The 15464-nt window shown below is 48.4% G+C and overlaps 1 protein-coding gene and 1 pseudogene across 1 annotated transcript in view; one reads left to right on the forward strand and one right to left on the reverse strand.

Annotated features, from left to right (window-relative positions):
• Positions 1–1438, forward strand: part of LOC105743609 — a 2710-nt pseudogene extending 1272 nt beyond the window's left edge.
• The window catches only part of Ddx20 (DEAD-box helicase 20), a 6573-nt gene extending 2952 nt beyond the window's left edge, over positions 1–3621 (reverse strand). The window contains exons 1-2 of the mRNA XM_023701789.1: positions 3038–3621; positions 2329–2423 (exon numbers count right to left, since the gene is read on the reverse strand). Coding sequence (XP_023557557.1) covers positions 2329–2423; positions 3038–3338 — 396 coding nt within the window. The 5' untranslated portion in view covers positions 3339–3621. The remainder of the gene's footprint in view (positions 1–2328; positions 2424–3037) is intronic.
• Positions 3622–15464: the final 11843 nt, after the last annotated feature.

Raw genomic sequence — 15464 nt, forward strand, 5'->3', positions numbered from 1 at the left:
AACAAGAGAAGTAATCTGAAATGGGGAATCGAAAAAGCCCCTCCGAGGTAACATTCTAGCAGAGACCTAACTGCAGCACAGCACTAGCAGCTGTGACACCTGAGGAGGGTTTCAGAACAGGAAACAGCAAATAGAAGAGATTTAAGGGGGTAATGAGTTTGGTCTATCTGAGGAACAGCAAGTCAGGCGGCTGAGCAATCCCAGAGTGAGAAGTGCAACATAAGTGTTGGAGAAGATAAAATTTGATGTTTTTTTTTTAAAGAAAGTAGAAAAACTTTCTTTAAAAAAAAAAAAAAAAAAGACTAGAAGAAAATACCAAAACAGCAGTTTCTCTTTGGGTGAATGAGATTACAGACTTTTTCTGTACACCTCCTCTCTTTTACTTTTCTGAATTTTTCCGATTTTCAAAAATGGTTCTGCATTACTTTGGCAAACATATACTATAAAAAGGTATACGGTTTGATAATACAAAGATCTAGGAGCTGGCCAAACAACTCAGCGGATTAAAGTGCCTGCTTAGGCAGACTCAATGCCAGGGTTCATGCCCAGGCCAGGTTTATCCCCAGCGTGCAATGCCCCGCGCAGAGCTGGCAATTGAGACTGGGTGTGGTCACGCACACCTGTAATCCCAGTTTTTGGGAGGCTGAACACAGGCAGATCACTCACGAGTACATCACTTTAGACCCTGTACTAAATTAAATAAAGATCTTTAAGATATGAAATTTTATTTTTGGTATCTTTTCAGAATTTTGGCTTTGATCTGCTACCAAATTATCACAAGCCCAAATCTCAAATATATCTTTTTATTTACTTATTCTTATTTGTTTTTTGTATTTTAGGGAAGGGTCAACAGGGTGTTCAGGGTCTCACTACTAGATGGAGACTCGTAGTGATCCCCCTGTTCACAGCCTCCCAAGAGCTGGGATTACAGCCGCACGCTACCACGCCCAGGCTCAATTTCTGGCTCAGCGAGCCTTGGAGGCGGGGCCTGCATGGCAGGCCTGGGGATCGAACCCCTGGCCCCTGCGCCTGCTTGCAGGCACTTTAATCTGCTGAGCTATCTGGACGGCCCTCAAATATATCCTAATATAAAAGTATCCTACAGAAGTCTTTATGAAGTAGGAACATTTCCTATGTGCCCTATCATCTGATTTAGCAGATACAAAATAGAACTTAAAACACTTCCTAGAGAATGAATATAAGTATCCCAGGATAAAAACCATTGTTCAAAGCTGATCGTCAGAAATACCTGACTGTGAACTTAAAGTCTATCATGTCACTAAACTCCAGGATAAGATTATGAGGACCATGTCTAATTTATCACTGAATCTCCAATATATCTAGGATACTGTTTATATACGGGCTCAAAAAACTGTTTTGTTTTTTGAAACAGGGTCTCACTGTGTAGTTCAGACTGGACTTAAAAGTCACTACATAGCCTAGGCTGGCCGCAAAATCACAGTGATCCTCCTGTCTCTACTTTCCAGATGCTGGGATTACAGGTGAGTGCCACTATACCCAGTCCTCAATAAATGTTTATTACAGAACTTATCCCAAATCCAAATCTCCTGCTGTTTGGTAAGATAACCTTGGAAATATTCCAAGACAACCTGTGAGAAATCAGTATGATATTCAGAGCTTTAAGCAATGGTCTCCCACAGCCAGAGTACATTACCATGATTCAAGCCAAATGTTATCTCATCCCAATGTAGTAAGTAAGATAAATTTTTGAAATACTGACAAAACTTGACACATACAGCACTTACTCTATTTAAGATGCAGCAATAGCCTGGCAAGGTTGTGCAGAACTATTACCCCCACCAGCCTGAAAGGCTAAAGTATGGAAAATTCCAGCTCAGCCTGGGCAACTCAGTGACTTAGCAAGACCTTGTCTCAAAATACAAAATAAAAATAGCTGGGCATGGTGGCACACCTGTAATCCCAGCACTGGGGAGGCTGAAACAGAAGGACCATCACAAGTTCAAGGCTAGCCTGGGCTACTTGATGAGTTCAAAAGCAACCTAAACTATACAGGAAGACCCTGTCTCAAAAAATAAAGACAGACAGACAAATTTTTAAAGGGCTTGAAGAGGCCCTGGGTTCAATACAGGTCCAGTACAAAGTAAATAATCAAATTTCAAGCATTTCTAATGTATTGGTCACCATGTACACTACCACTACACAACGACCCTAAATACGTATTTTTATATTGTTTTGTCAGGTGTAATTCTGTCGATCACATCCCTGCCCCTGAGGAGCCACGGGCTGTTCCCCTAAGCGGTGGTAAGGAACACATGCCCTCCCCTGCACTGCCTGAGCAGAACTCACCTGAGTACTGCAGTTTTCAAGAACAAGAGAATCCAAAGCGATGGTGGAGAAGACACAGGTTTTCCCAGTGCCTGATTTAGCTTGCACAATTAAATCTGAGAAAGAAAAATAATAGTAAATCAATAGTAAGCATCTCACTGGTGGAGCCTAGAGGTACCCAACATGGATCTCCAGTGACCACCTAGCTGTCAGCTCCACTTTCAGCCAACCCTCAAAACACACAAGCGATCATATCCAGAAGCCTGTTTGGTCTCTGAACTCCACTTTTTTAAAAATGTATTTGGTTACAGAATCTCACTGCGCAGCTCAGACTCATAGTGATCCTCCTGTTTCCAGCCTCCCCAGCGCTGAGATTACAGGCGTGCACCACCGCACCCCGGCTGAGCGCGCTCGGGGGCGGGGCCGACGGGTCATGCGGGACTGGGGATCGAACCCTGGTCCCTACGCTTACCAAAGCAGGTGCTTAGTCCGCTGTGGTATCTCGCCGGCCCTAAGATCTCTGAACTTCTATCGCTAATTTTCTCAAAAACAGAACCAGTTGTCAGTGCTGCAAAGAGGCTTAATTGTCTTCAAATTCAACAGTGCGCCCAGCGCCTGGGCAGGCTGGCCCGGCACTGGTGCAGACCCGGGGCTCTCCCGGCCAAGCCGCGACGGCTCCTCCGTGTCCCTTCCCCGGGCCTCCCGACTTCTCTCGGGGGCCGAACCTCACCGAAACCACAACGCCCCAGCGGGATGGCCTTGAGCTGCACCGGCGAAGGCCTCTCGAAGCCCGCTGCCCGCAGCCCCTCCAGCACCGGCCGGGACAGCAGCAGCGACTCGAAGTCCGCCGGCTCCGCCAACAGCACGTCTCCCGTGCGGACCCGGGGGCTGCCGAGGTCGTGCGCCGTCCGCAAGCTCCGCACGGGCTCGGCGGGTGGCTCCACGTCCGAGGCCTGCGCGGCCACCAGGTCTGCCGCCATAGCGGTCTCCGCGGCCTCGGAAGCCTGCGAAGGTTCAAACACCGCCGCCATGGTAGCCGCGCCACCAGATCTCGCGATGCTTACGACGAGGGTGGGCTTCTGGGAGCAAGAAAAAAACTTTATTAGCAGCCTTCGCTCCGAGACACTGACACGCCCAGCTTGGAGGCGGAGGGAAGCGTCGCGAGTAGGAGGCTGAGACACTCTGGGAAACACTAGCGATAGAGAAACTGAAGCCTGAGGCCGAGCCAGCGAGAGGGAGCGCAGCGGTGAGGCTGCCGGTGTGTCGCCGCCTGCGGCCGGCAGAGGGCGCCGCGAGCTCGCGGTGGGCGCCCCCGCCTCCGGGGGCTCTCGCGGCGGTGCGGCCCGGGTGACGGACGCGCTTTGTGATGCGCACCGCGCGTCCCTCGCGTCGGGGGGGCCGGATCTCCCCCCGCCGCGGCTTTTCCCCAGCTCGCAGACAGCTCGCGGAGCTCGCGAGACCTGAGGCTTTGCCTGGCGAGCGCAGTTCCCCAGCTCCAAGCCCCGCACCTGGCAGACGCAGCTCCTGGCTCGAGGCGAGCTCTGATCAAATTGCATTGGACCTCGGACCTGGGCTGACAGCTCCCACAGTCTGCATCCGGCCTCTCCCTAAACCGGTCCGCTTGCACCTCTGCTCAGACGTCTAGTGTCTCAGAGCTAATCTGTCGTCGTGTTCTCCTCTCTCGTCGTCTCAGGGATGGGTACCTGGGAAACCACTTTTCCTGACTCCAGATCTCTGCTCATAAGGCATCTTGTCAAAGAAATTCGAAGTCAGCCTCCTCATCCTGCCCTGGCCTTTCCCATCACTCTGTTCTCTTGTTCTTTTTCTTCATAGTACTTACAATCACCTGAAAGTGCATGTTTATTGTCCATTCTGTTTTATTCCTTCCTATTTTTAGCAAGAGAAACAGAATCCAACACTCACTAGATGCAGAAATAGCATTTATTAAATGAGCTCCTTTCTAACACAATCTTAGTTACAATACAAAATCCAGATTGTGTCTAGAACCTAAAGTACTCATAATTCCAAACTTAGTTTGCATCCAGTCACGACTTTGACCTTTGATTATAGTTTTGGTCTTTGTCTCCCACACCTAACACACGCACACAGAGGGATGGCCCACCTTCCAACTGATGTAGGAGTGATCTTGGCACTGTAATCCCATTGTTAGGGGTGCTGAAGATAGATATGCTTTATTTGGAAATTTACAAAACATTGAGAAAATATATACCATCCATATGAATTCCTGGAGTCTGTAGTACTAAAGGTCCTACACATAGATCTAGATATATAAATAAATATTTGGTACAGGGTCTCACTATGAAGCTCAGACTCATAGTGATCCTTCTGTTTTCAGCCTCCTCAGCGCTGGAATTACAGGCATGCGCCACCATGATGGGTCTTGGCTCTCTGAGTGCTCCTGGAGGTGGGCCGGGTGCTGCATGTGCTACAGGGGATTGAACCCTGGTCCCTGTGCTTGCCTAAGCAGGCACTTACTCACTAGGCTGCTTCTTAGCAACCTCATGTTATGATTTATATCCGGTTGTTCCCCAAGGGCCTTATGGACTCAGGGATGGACTTGTGAAAGGTGACTGGATTATGGAGGCTTATAGCTTGACTTGCTGTTGGTAAATGGGTCTAGTCTGAAGGTATCTGAGGACATGACCTGGAAGGGTCTGTCTCTTTTCCCAACTTCTTGGTGATCTCACTTGCTTTCTTCCCATGCCATTCTGCCTCGGAGCCAGCCAACTATGGACTGAGAACTATAAACTGTGAGCCAAAACTCAACCCCTTCTCCCTTAATTTGCAGGTGTGCACTGTGTTGTCTCAGCCATGAGAGAAGTGGCAGAGACACCCCCTCTCTGTCTTCCACCTCGTCTCTAACCTGAGAATTCTTCTTGATTCTGCTTTCTGCCCTTCCTCTCTTTCAAACAATCCACCAGGCAGTTAATTGTGCTTCCTTCATCTGTTCCTTCTCAGTTTCTGTCTCTCCTGTTTCAGCCCCTTCGTCATTCTAATGAAGGCAAAAATCTTCTGAGTAGTCTCACTGCCCAGGGTTTCTGCTCTGTGTCAGCCCACCTATTGGACAGGTCCTGGAGCGACTTCCTGCTGGGGTTTTTGTTGTTGTTGTTGTTTGTTTGTTTGTTTTGTTTTTGTGCTAGGAGTTAAGCCTAGGGCCTTATGTGTGCTAGGCACAGAGCTATATCCCTGGCCAAGGATTAACTTTTCTAAAGCAGGTGTCCCAGGTTGTCTCAGTGCAGAGTCTGCTTTTGATGCCCTTTTATATTCTTACCCCAAGCTCCCACTTCATACTACAGATAATTCCAGTCTGGATCTCACCATGTTCTGTTTACTTTATCATCTCCATGTCTCACATTAAATAAACTACAAGCTTCTCAAGGACCAGAAGCTCTCTAGCCCTGCATAGGCATTCGGTAGACCTAATAAACTTGGATGGTTGATGACTTGCTGAAAAATCTCTACTAGGTCTCCTTATACGCAGCAGTGTTCTGTAGAAGTTACAGCAATCAGTGTCAGTCCAGGAGACTACTTTCCCCCTCCTCCTCCCCCCAAAAAAGAACATGTTAGTTTTAAAGCCATGCTGTTAGTGCCTTTGCTGTTTATGACCCATTATAGGCACAAATATTGCAGTGATGTTATTGGGAATAAATTATATTGCTATAGCTAAAACCGCAAATCAATCACATTTTCCTCAGAAGTTAAAAACTGTAACAATGCTGCTGACCAGTTATTAGTGCTGTATAAATAAAATGCAAAAGCTAACAGATCACGTAATAAGTGTGAGAGCAGCATATGCAGCAGTTGGCTGATCTTTGTCAGCTTCGCTCAGGGTCACAATGAGAACCAGCCTCTTGCTTCTAGACCACCTACCTCCTCTGTCCAGATCAAGCCTGCTCAAAGTCCTTAGTGCTCCATGACTTTTGTCATGCAGTTTTTAAATGCTGTTCCATTGACCTGAAAATACTTCCCAGGGAGCTAGAAGGCGAGATTCAGTGAATTGAAGAAGCGCGAGTGAGACTCAGACCGAGCAAGGATGTTGAGATTCACAACCCTCCTCCTGTCCGGTCATTTTGCGGCTGGGACTTTGGAGCCTGGAAGGACAGAAACACTTGTAAATGGAAGCATGGTAGAAGGTGCCCGCCTTGGGGGTAGGATCAGTTGGGGGATGTTAAGGGAAGGAAATCAGGCTTCAGAGCCATTTGTTCTCTTTGGACCCCAAAGCAATAAAAGACAGTGTTAAAATTTGTATTAAATCCACAAATATCTCTATTTTTTCTACAAAAACTGTCTGCCTGCTCTCAACCAAATGCTAGAGCTACTAAAGTGCAAGGAAATCAGTGGAGCCTCTAACTGCAAGGAGAACGACGTACACAAACAGATGGCCTCCTATCTATGGAATGCTGTGGAGTGGAGGGCAGGCTAGCCCAGGTGTGAGCAACTAGGAAAGGCTTATGGTGAAGATTAAAAAGAAAGCCTCAGAATAGAAGTTTACTTCTCCAGGACAGAGATCATTTTGCCCGTGTGAAGAAGTTCACAGGTAGGACTGACAGTAGCTCTAGCCCACGAAGTTCCCAGGCATCCAAGCTTCTCTTTTTTGCTACCAAAATGGTTGCTGTGGCTCCAGCTATCACTTCATGTTACGGTCAGCAGGAAGAAGAGCGCAGGTACATAAGGGGACCTGGAGAGTGGGTTGCCCCCCAGCAGTCCTCTTTACACAATGTTCTCAAATCTGCATCATTCTCACATGGCATTGTGTTGGCCAGAATTTAGCCACCGAGTCATACAATCTACAAGTAAATCTGAGAAGTGGAGTCTCTTTTCTAGACAGTCCCATGCCTAGCTAAACACTGATTAGGGGAGAGGACATTAGAGGCAGCTTACTTCTGCCACATCTTCCCGGAGACAGTGAGAGTTAAAATAAGATCTGAAGAAGAAACACAAGTCATTGGGCTTGTGGGCGGTGGATGAACATGGGGATCCACAGGTGGAAAACCATACCACATTCTAAAGGAACTTAGGAGCAAGCTTTAGAGGTAGGAGAAAGGAGCTGAAGGCCCAGTTCATGCCTGCACTTTATTTTGGAAGCCATCTATGTCAGCTGGAGATGTTGCCCACAAGCGACTCCTTGGAAGGGGAAAGAATCTCAGAATCACAGAGCTCAAACAGTGGGTTGGAGACTCAGGTCTTCCTGAAGACTCCAGGATCTTTCCACCTCCATCCTGAAAGAGTCGAAGTGATCAAGCCTGAAATTTGCACGGGGCACAAGCTGGCATAGTCGTGCGGTACTGCCACTTCTCAGGGCCTTCCTGGCTCCAAGTATGGCTGTTGTGTGGGAGAGAGTAAAAACTCATGGGAGAGTTGAGGAAAACAGCTTTTGACGTGCAGGGGCCTTGCTTCTCCATGTCCTCCTTATCCCTACCTAAAATGAAAGTGGTTTAAAGCATGCGTGAGAACAACTGCACGCATGAGGTCATTCTTGACCTAGTCTCTGCCCAGGCAGAAACCCCAGGGGCCGCGTCCCAGGCAGCAGTGGGAGCTGAAGGTCTCAGCTTCTCCTGAAGGACAAGTAGGACATTCGCAGGCAATGGGGGCGGAAGGAGACTTGCAGCAGAGGAGTCTCAGGAAGATATTCTGGGCAAAGGGAACAGTTTGTGGAGAGGCGCAGAAGCATGAAAACCCATAATAGTTTAGGGATGGGAAGGGCGGGCATCAGTGGGGAGGGAGGCAAGCTAGCAGGAAGTGGGGCTGCAGGATATTTCAGCCCCACATCGTGCACTGCCTTGCTTGCTACATACGGCATAGAAAATAAGTGTGTTATGCTCCTCCAAAAGCAGTCCTGTTATGTAACAGTGCAGAGACACGCAGCTGAGAGCGGAGACGGGGGCTTGAGTCACGGCAAAGCTGAGGAATTTAAATTTTGACCTATAGATCCAGGTTAAGTTTGGGATCTAATTGAAGGCAGGTAGTGACAAGTGCACTGTACACAGAGCTTCCACACCTAGGAGCTCCTGGGTCTTCCTTTCTCAGCCCCAGTGCTGCCGTGTGCCATTTGTCCAGCAAACCACAGCTGAGCCACGCTTGCCAGTTCGTCTCCCAGGCACAGTGCTTCCACCCTACATTCTCCAGTTCATCAGCTCAGCTCAGCACAGCCCTCAGTCTTAACTTGTGTCTAATTTACCCACAAAACCACCTGTGCCCCTGGTCGCAATTTATTGTTTTATGACCTTGGTCAGTCTAAGTTGGCCATGTCCCACATGGAGAATCAGCACTCTTACATGTGCTTCTGGGCCCATCAGGTGCCAGTATCTTTTTTGCTATTGTTTAGGTCAGAAGTAGGAGAGGCCAAAAAAAGCCAGAATCCCTATGTTCCTCACAGCCATCTCTGGTCCTGGGGACACCAGGCAATCACCCTGTGCTCTAGAACAGGTTTCCCTTTCCCAAAGCTTGAGTTGATTGATTGTCCCATTTAGTACCACCCTAGTCTTCAGAGAGCCAAGTGGCACGATTGCTCTTCTCGTGAGAAAGGGGCCCAATCCATTCTCGTCCAGGCAGCATAATAAATAACCTGCCCCTTTTGGCAGGGAGTTTATTAGAGACTGATGAGACATTTAACAATAACTGGGGCCTGTGATTTATTAGGTAGGGAGGTTCATGGTGTCTCCCAAGACTGGGAATGTGGAATTTAATTGATAAAGCGGCTGTCAGAAGCAATGACACACACTCAATAGAATATGCATTTGAGGGATTCTCTTTGGAGCTGTCAGGAAGGGTGTCTGCTAATCATATTCTGCTCCTGTGGACCGCAAGGTCTGCTGGATATCAGGCTAAGAGGCAAACGGCAGGGACAGGACTCTGGAAGGGGCCCGGGGAGGGGCCCACCTGTCAGTTAGTTGCTCCACCGATGGAGAATGTGACACAAATGAGGTAAATGAAAAAGGATTTCTGCCATCAGGAGTGAGCATTCTCCCTGAAGAGGCCCTTATCTTTATTCTTTGGGCGGTTCAAGGAGCAGGAGGGGCTGAACACCCACTACCCCGCAAAGGAAAGTGTTAAATGAAGGGAAACTGGATCTATGATTCTGAACTTGCTATACCAGAGACTCCCATGCCTTGCCCTCCAGCCATCAGAACCCGCACGCACGCACCACATACGCATGAATCATTTCATGATCTTCCCTGAAGCCCCAGCTCAGGTGGCAGCTGCTCCTGTCACTGCCAGTTTCTAACCAAGAACAGAACCACAGAAATTCAGATGGCTGCAACCTCACCTCATCGTTGGTGATGCCCTGCTCCAGAGACCCCAGGATCCAGGCTGAGAACCCAGAAATGAATGCTGGAGGGGGGCATGCAGCTACCTTGCCACCTTCCCGGGTTTCCTGCCAATGTGTTGGTTTTAATCTTCGGCAGAGCTCTGGCCTCAGACAGCCTTGTCTTGGCAAGGCAGCTCTGCTCGCATTCGGCATTGCCTCCACCCTCTGGGCTGTTGCTGGGCCTTCAACAAGGCCATGTAAGGCGCGGAGAGGGGCTTCCTGGGGCTAGCCTGCTTCCCTCCTTTGATCCTCCCGCATCTATTCTTAGGTCCCAGGAGACTGGTCTGCCTCCTTGTTCCCTCCAGGAAGAGCAAAGGAGGGGGAGGCAATAGCCAGGGAAGGAGAAGTAATTGTCACTGTCTAATCTGAGCCTCGGTGGTGACACTGAGGGACCTCTGAGCAGAATGGATACAGCAACTGGTTTGATTAAATCAAACCTCTCCTGCACCCTTGTTAAATTAAACTGACAGGCGGGGAGGGGGGCGGGGGCAGTGAGATCAACGCCTTCAGGGTGGGGGTGGGGGGGCATAAGAAGATCAGAGAGAAGCACAGCGCCAGCCTGCCCTTTCCTTTATTTGCTGACTATAGATAGGTGGTGAGATTTATGAATGTGCGGTGCTTACGGCCCTGTCTGAGCACACGCAGTGGAAAGTGACACAGAAGCAGACTGCTGCCTCCCAGGAGGCTTGGCAAACTCCACTAGCAGTGGGGCCTCACATTTAGAAGAGTGCTCTTGACATTTCAAAGGGCCTTTACATACTCTACCTTCACAGCAAGGAAGTAGCAGTGGGGTCATGTGCCCCACTTTACAATTAGAGAAACCGAGGCAGTAGAGATGACATGACTGATCTACAGTCAGTCCAAAAATCCAGGACTTCTACCTCCGAATCTTGGCATACACTGCCTTCAGTTTTATGCCATATGGCAGAATTTCCTAAGATTTAGTCCCCAGAGTGCCATCTTTTCTTCCACCCACTAGAAATATACACCACACAGCTTGCATTGCGGGCCATCAGGAAAGTGCCAATTCCCCACTGGCCGGGTGCAGCCCACCTTCAAAGCGCACGGCTTGTTTCCAGAGGCCACGAAGCCATCCCATGGCTTCGTGTCACTTTCCCAGAGGCCTAAGCCCTTCCAGGTCATTTTATTTTACCTAATTACAATTCAGGGGAGGGGAAGAGGTGGGAGACACTGTTAGCAACACCAAGAAACGGCAATAGTAAGAAGATAATGCTGATACCCTGCTGGCTTCGTCACCTGTCACCAAGTTCCTCACCTGCCAAAGCTCATCTTCCACTCACCAGTGGGCACACACACTGGGACAAATGGTGCCACTGTGGCCAGAGGGATGCCTTACCCAGCTATGCCCTTGTTCTTGCCTTTACTGAAGCCCAAGGATGTGCTTATGAACATAACCACCTCGTTCCGATTTGTTTCACTACAGAGGACACTGGGCTGGGGATTGGGTAAAAGTGGTGGATCCCTAGGGGTCCTGCTGTGGCCTCCTCCCTGACACTCCCCTCTCCCTAGGCTGCACTCATGATCAGATCCGAACTTGAGGAGGCAAACAAAACTCCTCAAGTTAGGAGAGAAAAACAAAACTGCACCCTTGCCAGACACTACAAAGCTGGGGAGAGGACTGGTACGAAGGGGTCCAACGTGCGTGGGGAGGACAAGTGACTGGACACACCATCAGAGAAGAGTATTGCCACACCAGACATGGTGTCATCTTACTTCTTCTCTGAGGTCAGCACTCATGACTTGAAAAACACAGACAAACAGCAGCCAGACAAATCATAGGTACTTAGACAAATAGCACTGGACTCCTACACTCATCTTTGGTGTTAAGACTGGCCACACCCAAGCCCAACTTCTCCAATTTATCTGAAACCATTTACTTGTCTAAGGCAAGGATTTATATTCTTCCAGAAACACCTGTCAAAGTGGAGTGGAGCCAAAGGAAGTCTTACCTGGAGGCCATAGCCATGAGTGTGGGTTCTGCCATAGCCACCTGGGCAGTCTAGAACGAACCATGAATACTTCTGCGCTACAGCTTCCTGGCTTGTTAAATTATATGCCTAGGCGGGAAATGAAGACTGTTGAAAAGTTGTTTTGTTCTGCTTTGGTGTTTTGCTTTGTTTTGTTTTGTTAGAGATTACATAGGAGAAAATTAAGACCCAAAGAAGTTAAATACTGGTCCAAAGCCACAAGGTGAGGAGTTGAATGACCGAGAGCGTGTGGGTTTGGAAGCCAAAGGCAGTTCCACTGGGCGCCAGCAACCCCTCCGTGTGGCCTGGGATAAGTCACCGTCTCATCTCCCCTCCTTCTGGTCTAGGAGCACTCACGTTTCCAGGCTGAGTAGAACAAATGAATGCCTAACACAAAGAAGGCCTTCCTGTGCTGTCCACCAGGTCAGGATTCTTTCTAGTGATGGACGGCAATGTCAAACCCATGTATTGCTTCTTCCCATGTTTCCATGAGGTCACATGCTGTGATTATCCATGGCTCCCAAATTCTATGACTCTAAGTCGGAAAGATTAAAATGCAAGTTATTTCCAAAACCCTTCAGGCATAGACACAAAAGACCATTTGGGGAATTCATTATTCACTCTCCATTGCTTCAGTCACTTTCTCTGGATGGTGATTCATGGGGAATAATCATGGAGGGAGGAAGCCCTGTCCAATGCTGGGAAGGAGGGGCAGCAAAACTCTAAGCCTTTGTTGTGTTCAGTTCCTATTCTTCAATATGCATCATTATTTGTTAGTACTGATGCTGTCTGTTGGCCTCACTGTCTTTCCTTTCTTTCTCTTCACTGATGGTAGAAACTGCCAACCTCAGCCCCACCCAGCCTAAGTCCCAAAGCAAGAGTCTTGTCTTTCTACACATTGTCCTCCTTTCAGAATCCACAGGCTAAAATCTCCAGTGCATCCATCCTGTTTGGTGTCTGGGTGGTGCTAGGACAGCTCCCTGACATCTACAGCACATGGGAGGAGGCTTCTGCCAGCCTAGTGGAAGCAAATACATGGCAAGCCACACCTGAGACGTGACCTCCTTTTCTCCTCCCCACTTAGTGTCAGGAGGAGAAGCAGATAGCCTTTCTTTCCCTCTTGCTAACAAGTCTCACCCTGGCAGGCTGTCAGACCCTAGTCCTCACTTACACCTGGCAGAAAGGGCCAAGTAGTAGCAATAAGGTGAGCTTTGCTCTGAGTTATAGCCCATGGTAATAGGGAAGCCAGTTCCAGGCCTCTCAAGACTTGAACATTGCAGAATACCCCAGGAAGGTCCTGGAAGCAAGCCATTTTCATTTTGGTGCAATTTGCATCTATCAGGATTAGTTGGCATAAGGACTGTATCTCCCTTAGCTATTCTTCAGGGATTCTGGTAAGTGCATTTCCAACAAATATTTGCAAAATGGAAATATTTTCTCCCCAAGTAGCAATAAAGGTATTGCTTGGGCCTGTAAATATCAAACCTACAATTACAAATAATACCAGTCCATAAATGCAGTGCTCAATTAGATCAATCTAATTTTGCACTTAAAATTCTTGTCCAGGTGAGAGAGTTTAGGAACCATCCACTCATGAAGTTTGCTTAGAAATGACCCTTTTTCTCCAATACCTTCCTCTGTCCCCCTCCAAAAACTGTTAGCACCCTCAAAGCTGTTGGGGTGACCTTGAAGCCTGGTGACTCTGGGGAGAAGGGCTGTCAGAGCAACCGAGTACGGCAGCACTAAGGGCGGAAGTGATGGCAAGTGCCCGGATGTAGAGCTACAAAACGTGCCCTTAATGGCTAGTGCCATTGTATTGTGGTTCTACCTCAAGGCCACTTCCCTTCCATTGCTACGAAGTAGTACAAAGAGCACAATCCTGGAAAATGTGACACTATACTGCCCCCTGCCCCTGGCACAACAGGCCATCCTCTTTGGACCTCAGCTCCTCTGTATATGAATAAGGAGAATAATGCCATGTTTCAAGACATCCAAAGCTTATGGAGCTTTATCTCTGGAGCCTTTGATTTTTCTAGCCAGTTATAAGGTTTTTCATTATTATGCCACTGAGCTATATCCCAGCCCTATAAGTTTATTATTATTATTATTATTATTATTATTATTATTATTAAAACCCAACTGAACCATTCTTTTGGAACAGAGAGGCTTTAACAACACAGAGGCCATTTCACCGTCCCTGCTACCTCGCCTGATCTGTAGATTGTACAGAGCGGAGAACCCTTGTCTTCTGCCTGCAATGGACAAAGGAGATGTGCTATAACCCAAGACCTTCCAAGAAGAGCGAGGCCTCAGTTCAGTTGCTCGCCCACCATTCCGTGCATTCACACACAGGCACGTACACAGCCCCTGCTCAGCACCTCTGGGCCAGCCTGCCAGGCAAGTCCTCTGCCTGGAAAGCAGCCGCTCTGCAGTGATATCTGAATACATTCCAACAGCACGTGTTTATCTTCAGGGTCAACCTTTGCGGTGATGCTTGGGGACTCTAGGGGGAGGGAAGGGAGATGAGGAACAATGGCTCTTGGCAGCTACAGGGGTAAGGAAGGAGGGCAGTGGGGATGTGACGCTCCCCCTAGGGAGGATGCCCTGCTGCTGTGCTTTCCAGGTGCTGCGTGGCCACCTATCTCTTGCCTCACATCAGAATGAATGCCCAGCTCTTCTGTTGCCAATGGAGATGAGAAGATGGATACCACCTCACTCAGGGGCGGGTCTTTGAGAGCAGGCCAAGACTGGGTGGGTGGGGATCTTCAGGTGGAAGTCATGGCATCTAAAGTGAGGAGAATGGCAGGCGTCATTGTTTCACTCAGGATCCAAGCTCTGCTGGAACACAGCTGGCTCTGCCACTCTCCCCCAGCTCATCACAGGTGCCAAAGACCTTCAGGTGCTTGCAGAGATACAAAGGGGGCCGCACTCCCTGACTCTGCTGGCTGCAAACCCTACCTATGTGACACCTGTGGACTTAGTTCCAGGAGTGCCCCACCTCCTTGTGAAAAGTGTCCACTCTCTACTCATCCTTGCTTGCTGGGGACAAATACGCAGGTGCTTCTGAAAGGTCCATTCCAGTTTTGGATGACTTTGAGGAAGCATGCCCACAACCAATGTCAATACCTCTGATCTCTTTTTCTTTCTTTCTTTTATTTTTTTTTTTTGGGGGGGTGGGGGAAGACAAGGTTTTGCTGCATATTTTAGGCTGGCCTTGAACTATGTAGTTCGGATTGGCTTTGAGCTTATAGTAATACTCCTGCCTCAGCCTCCCAAGTGCTGTAATTACAGGCATGTGCCACAGTGCCTCACCTTTAAGTGAAATAATTTTATTCTTTATCCAGACTGAGTTTTTGGGATGGCAGGAGGGTGGAGGCTGAGCCATCTGATTCTTCTTCAGAGAAAATGAATCATATCCCCCCAACCCCGATCCTCAGCCCAGGAATATTTATCAGTGTTTATATAACCATGGTAACAGGCTTTATTCTTTGTCATTTAAACCCTTTTTTAAAAAAAGAAAAAAGAAATAGCAAAAGGTAGTTCTTTTGCCTACTCCTGCCTCCTACTCTGCCTCAAGAAAAAGCTATGTCTTCAGAAAAAGGTGACCATGAGAGACCCGCTGGGTGACGCTAGCCTTCTCATCAGTTGAAGTGGCTTAGCACCGTGAAAGGACTTCAGAGTTTGTCTGTGCAAGCCCTGTGGGAACCATACAATAGTTAATGTATGCACTTCGGACTTGCCTAGGGCCGTTTTATTTTTGAGCTCTCCATTGAGATTAGGTTGTCATTTGCTTCTTGCCAATCTCTTTTACCTTAAAAGTGGCTGGCCTGTAAGTTGCC

Source organism: Octodon degus, unplaced genomic scaffold, assembly GCF_000260255.1.
Source record: "Octodon degus isolate 3935 unplaced genomic scaffold, OctDeg1.0 scaffold00140, whole genome shotgun sequence".
In the NCBI taxonomy this organism is placed as follows: Eukaryota; Metazoa; Chordata; class Mammalia; order Rodentia; family Octodontidae; genus Octodon; species Octodon degus.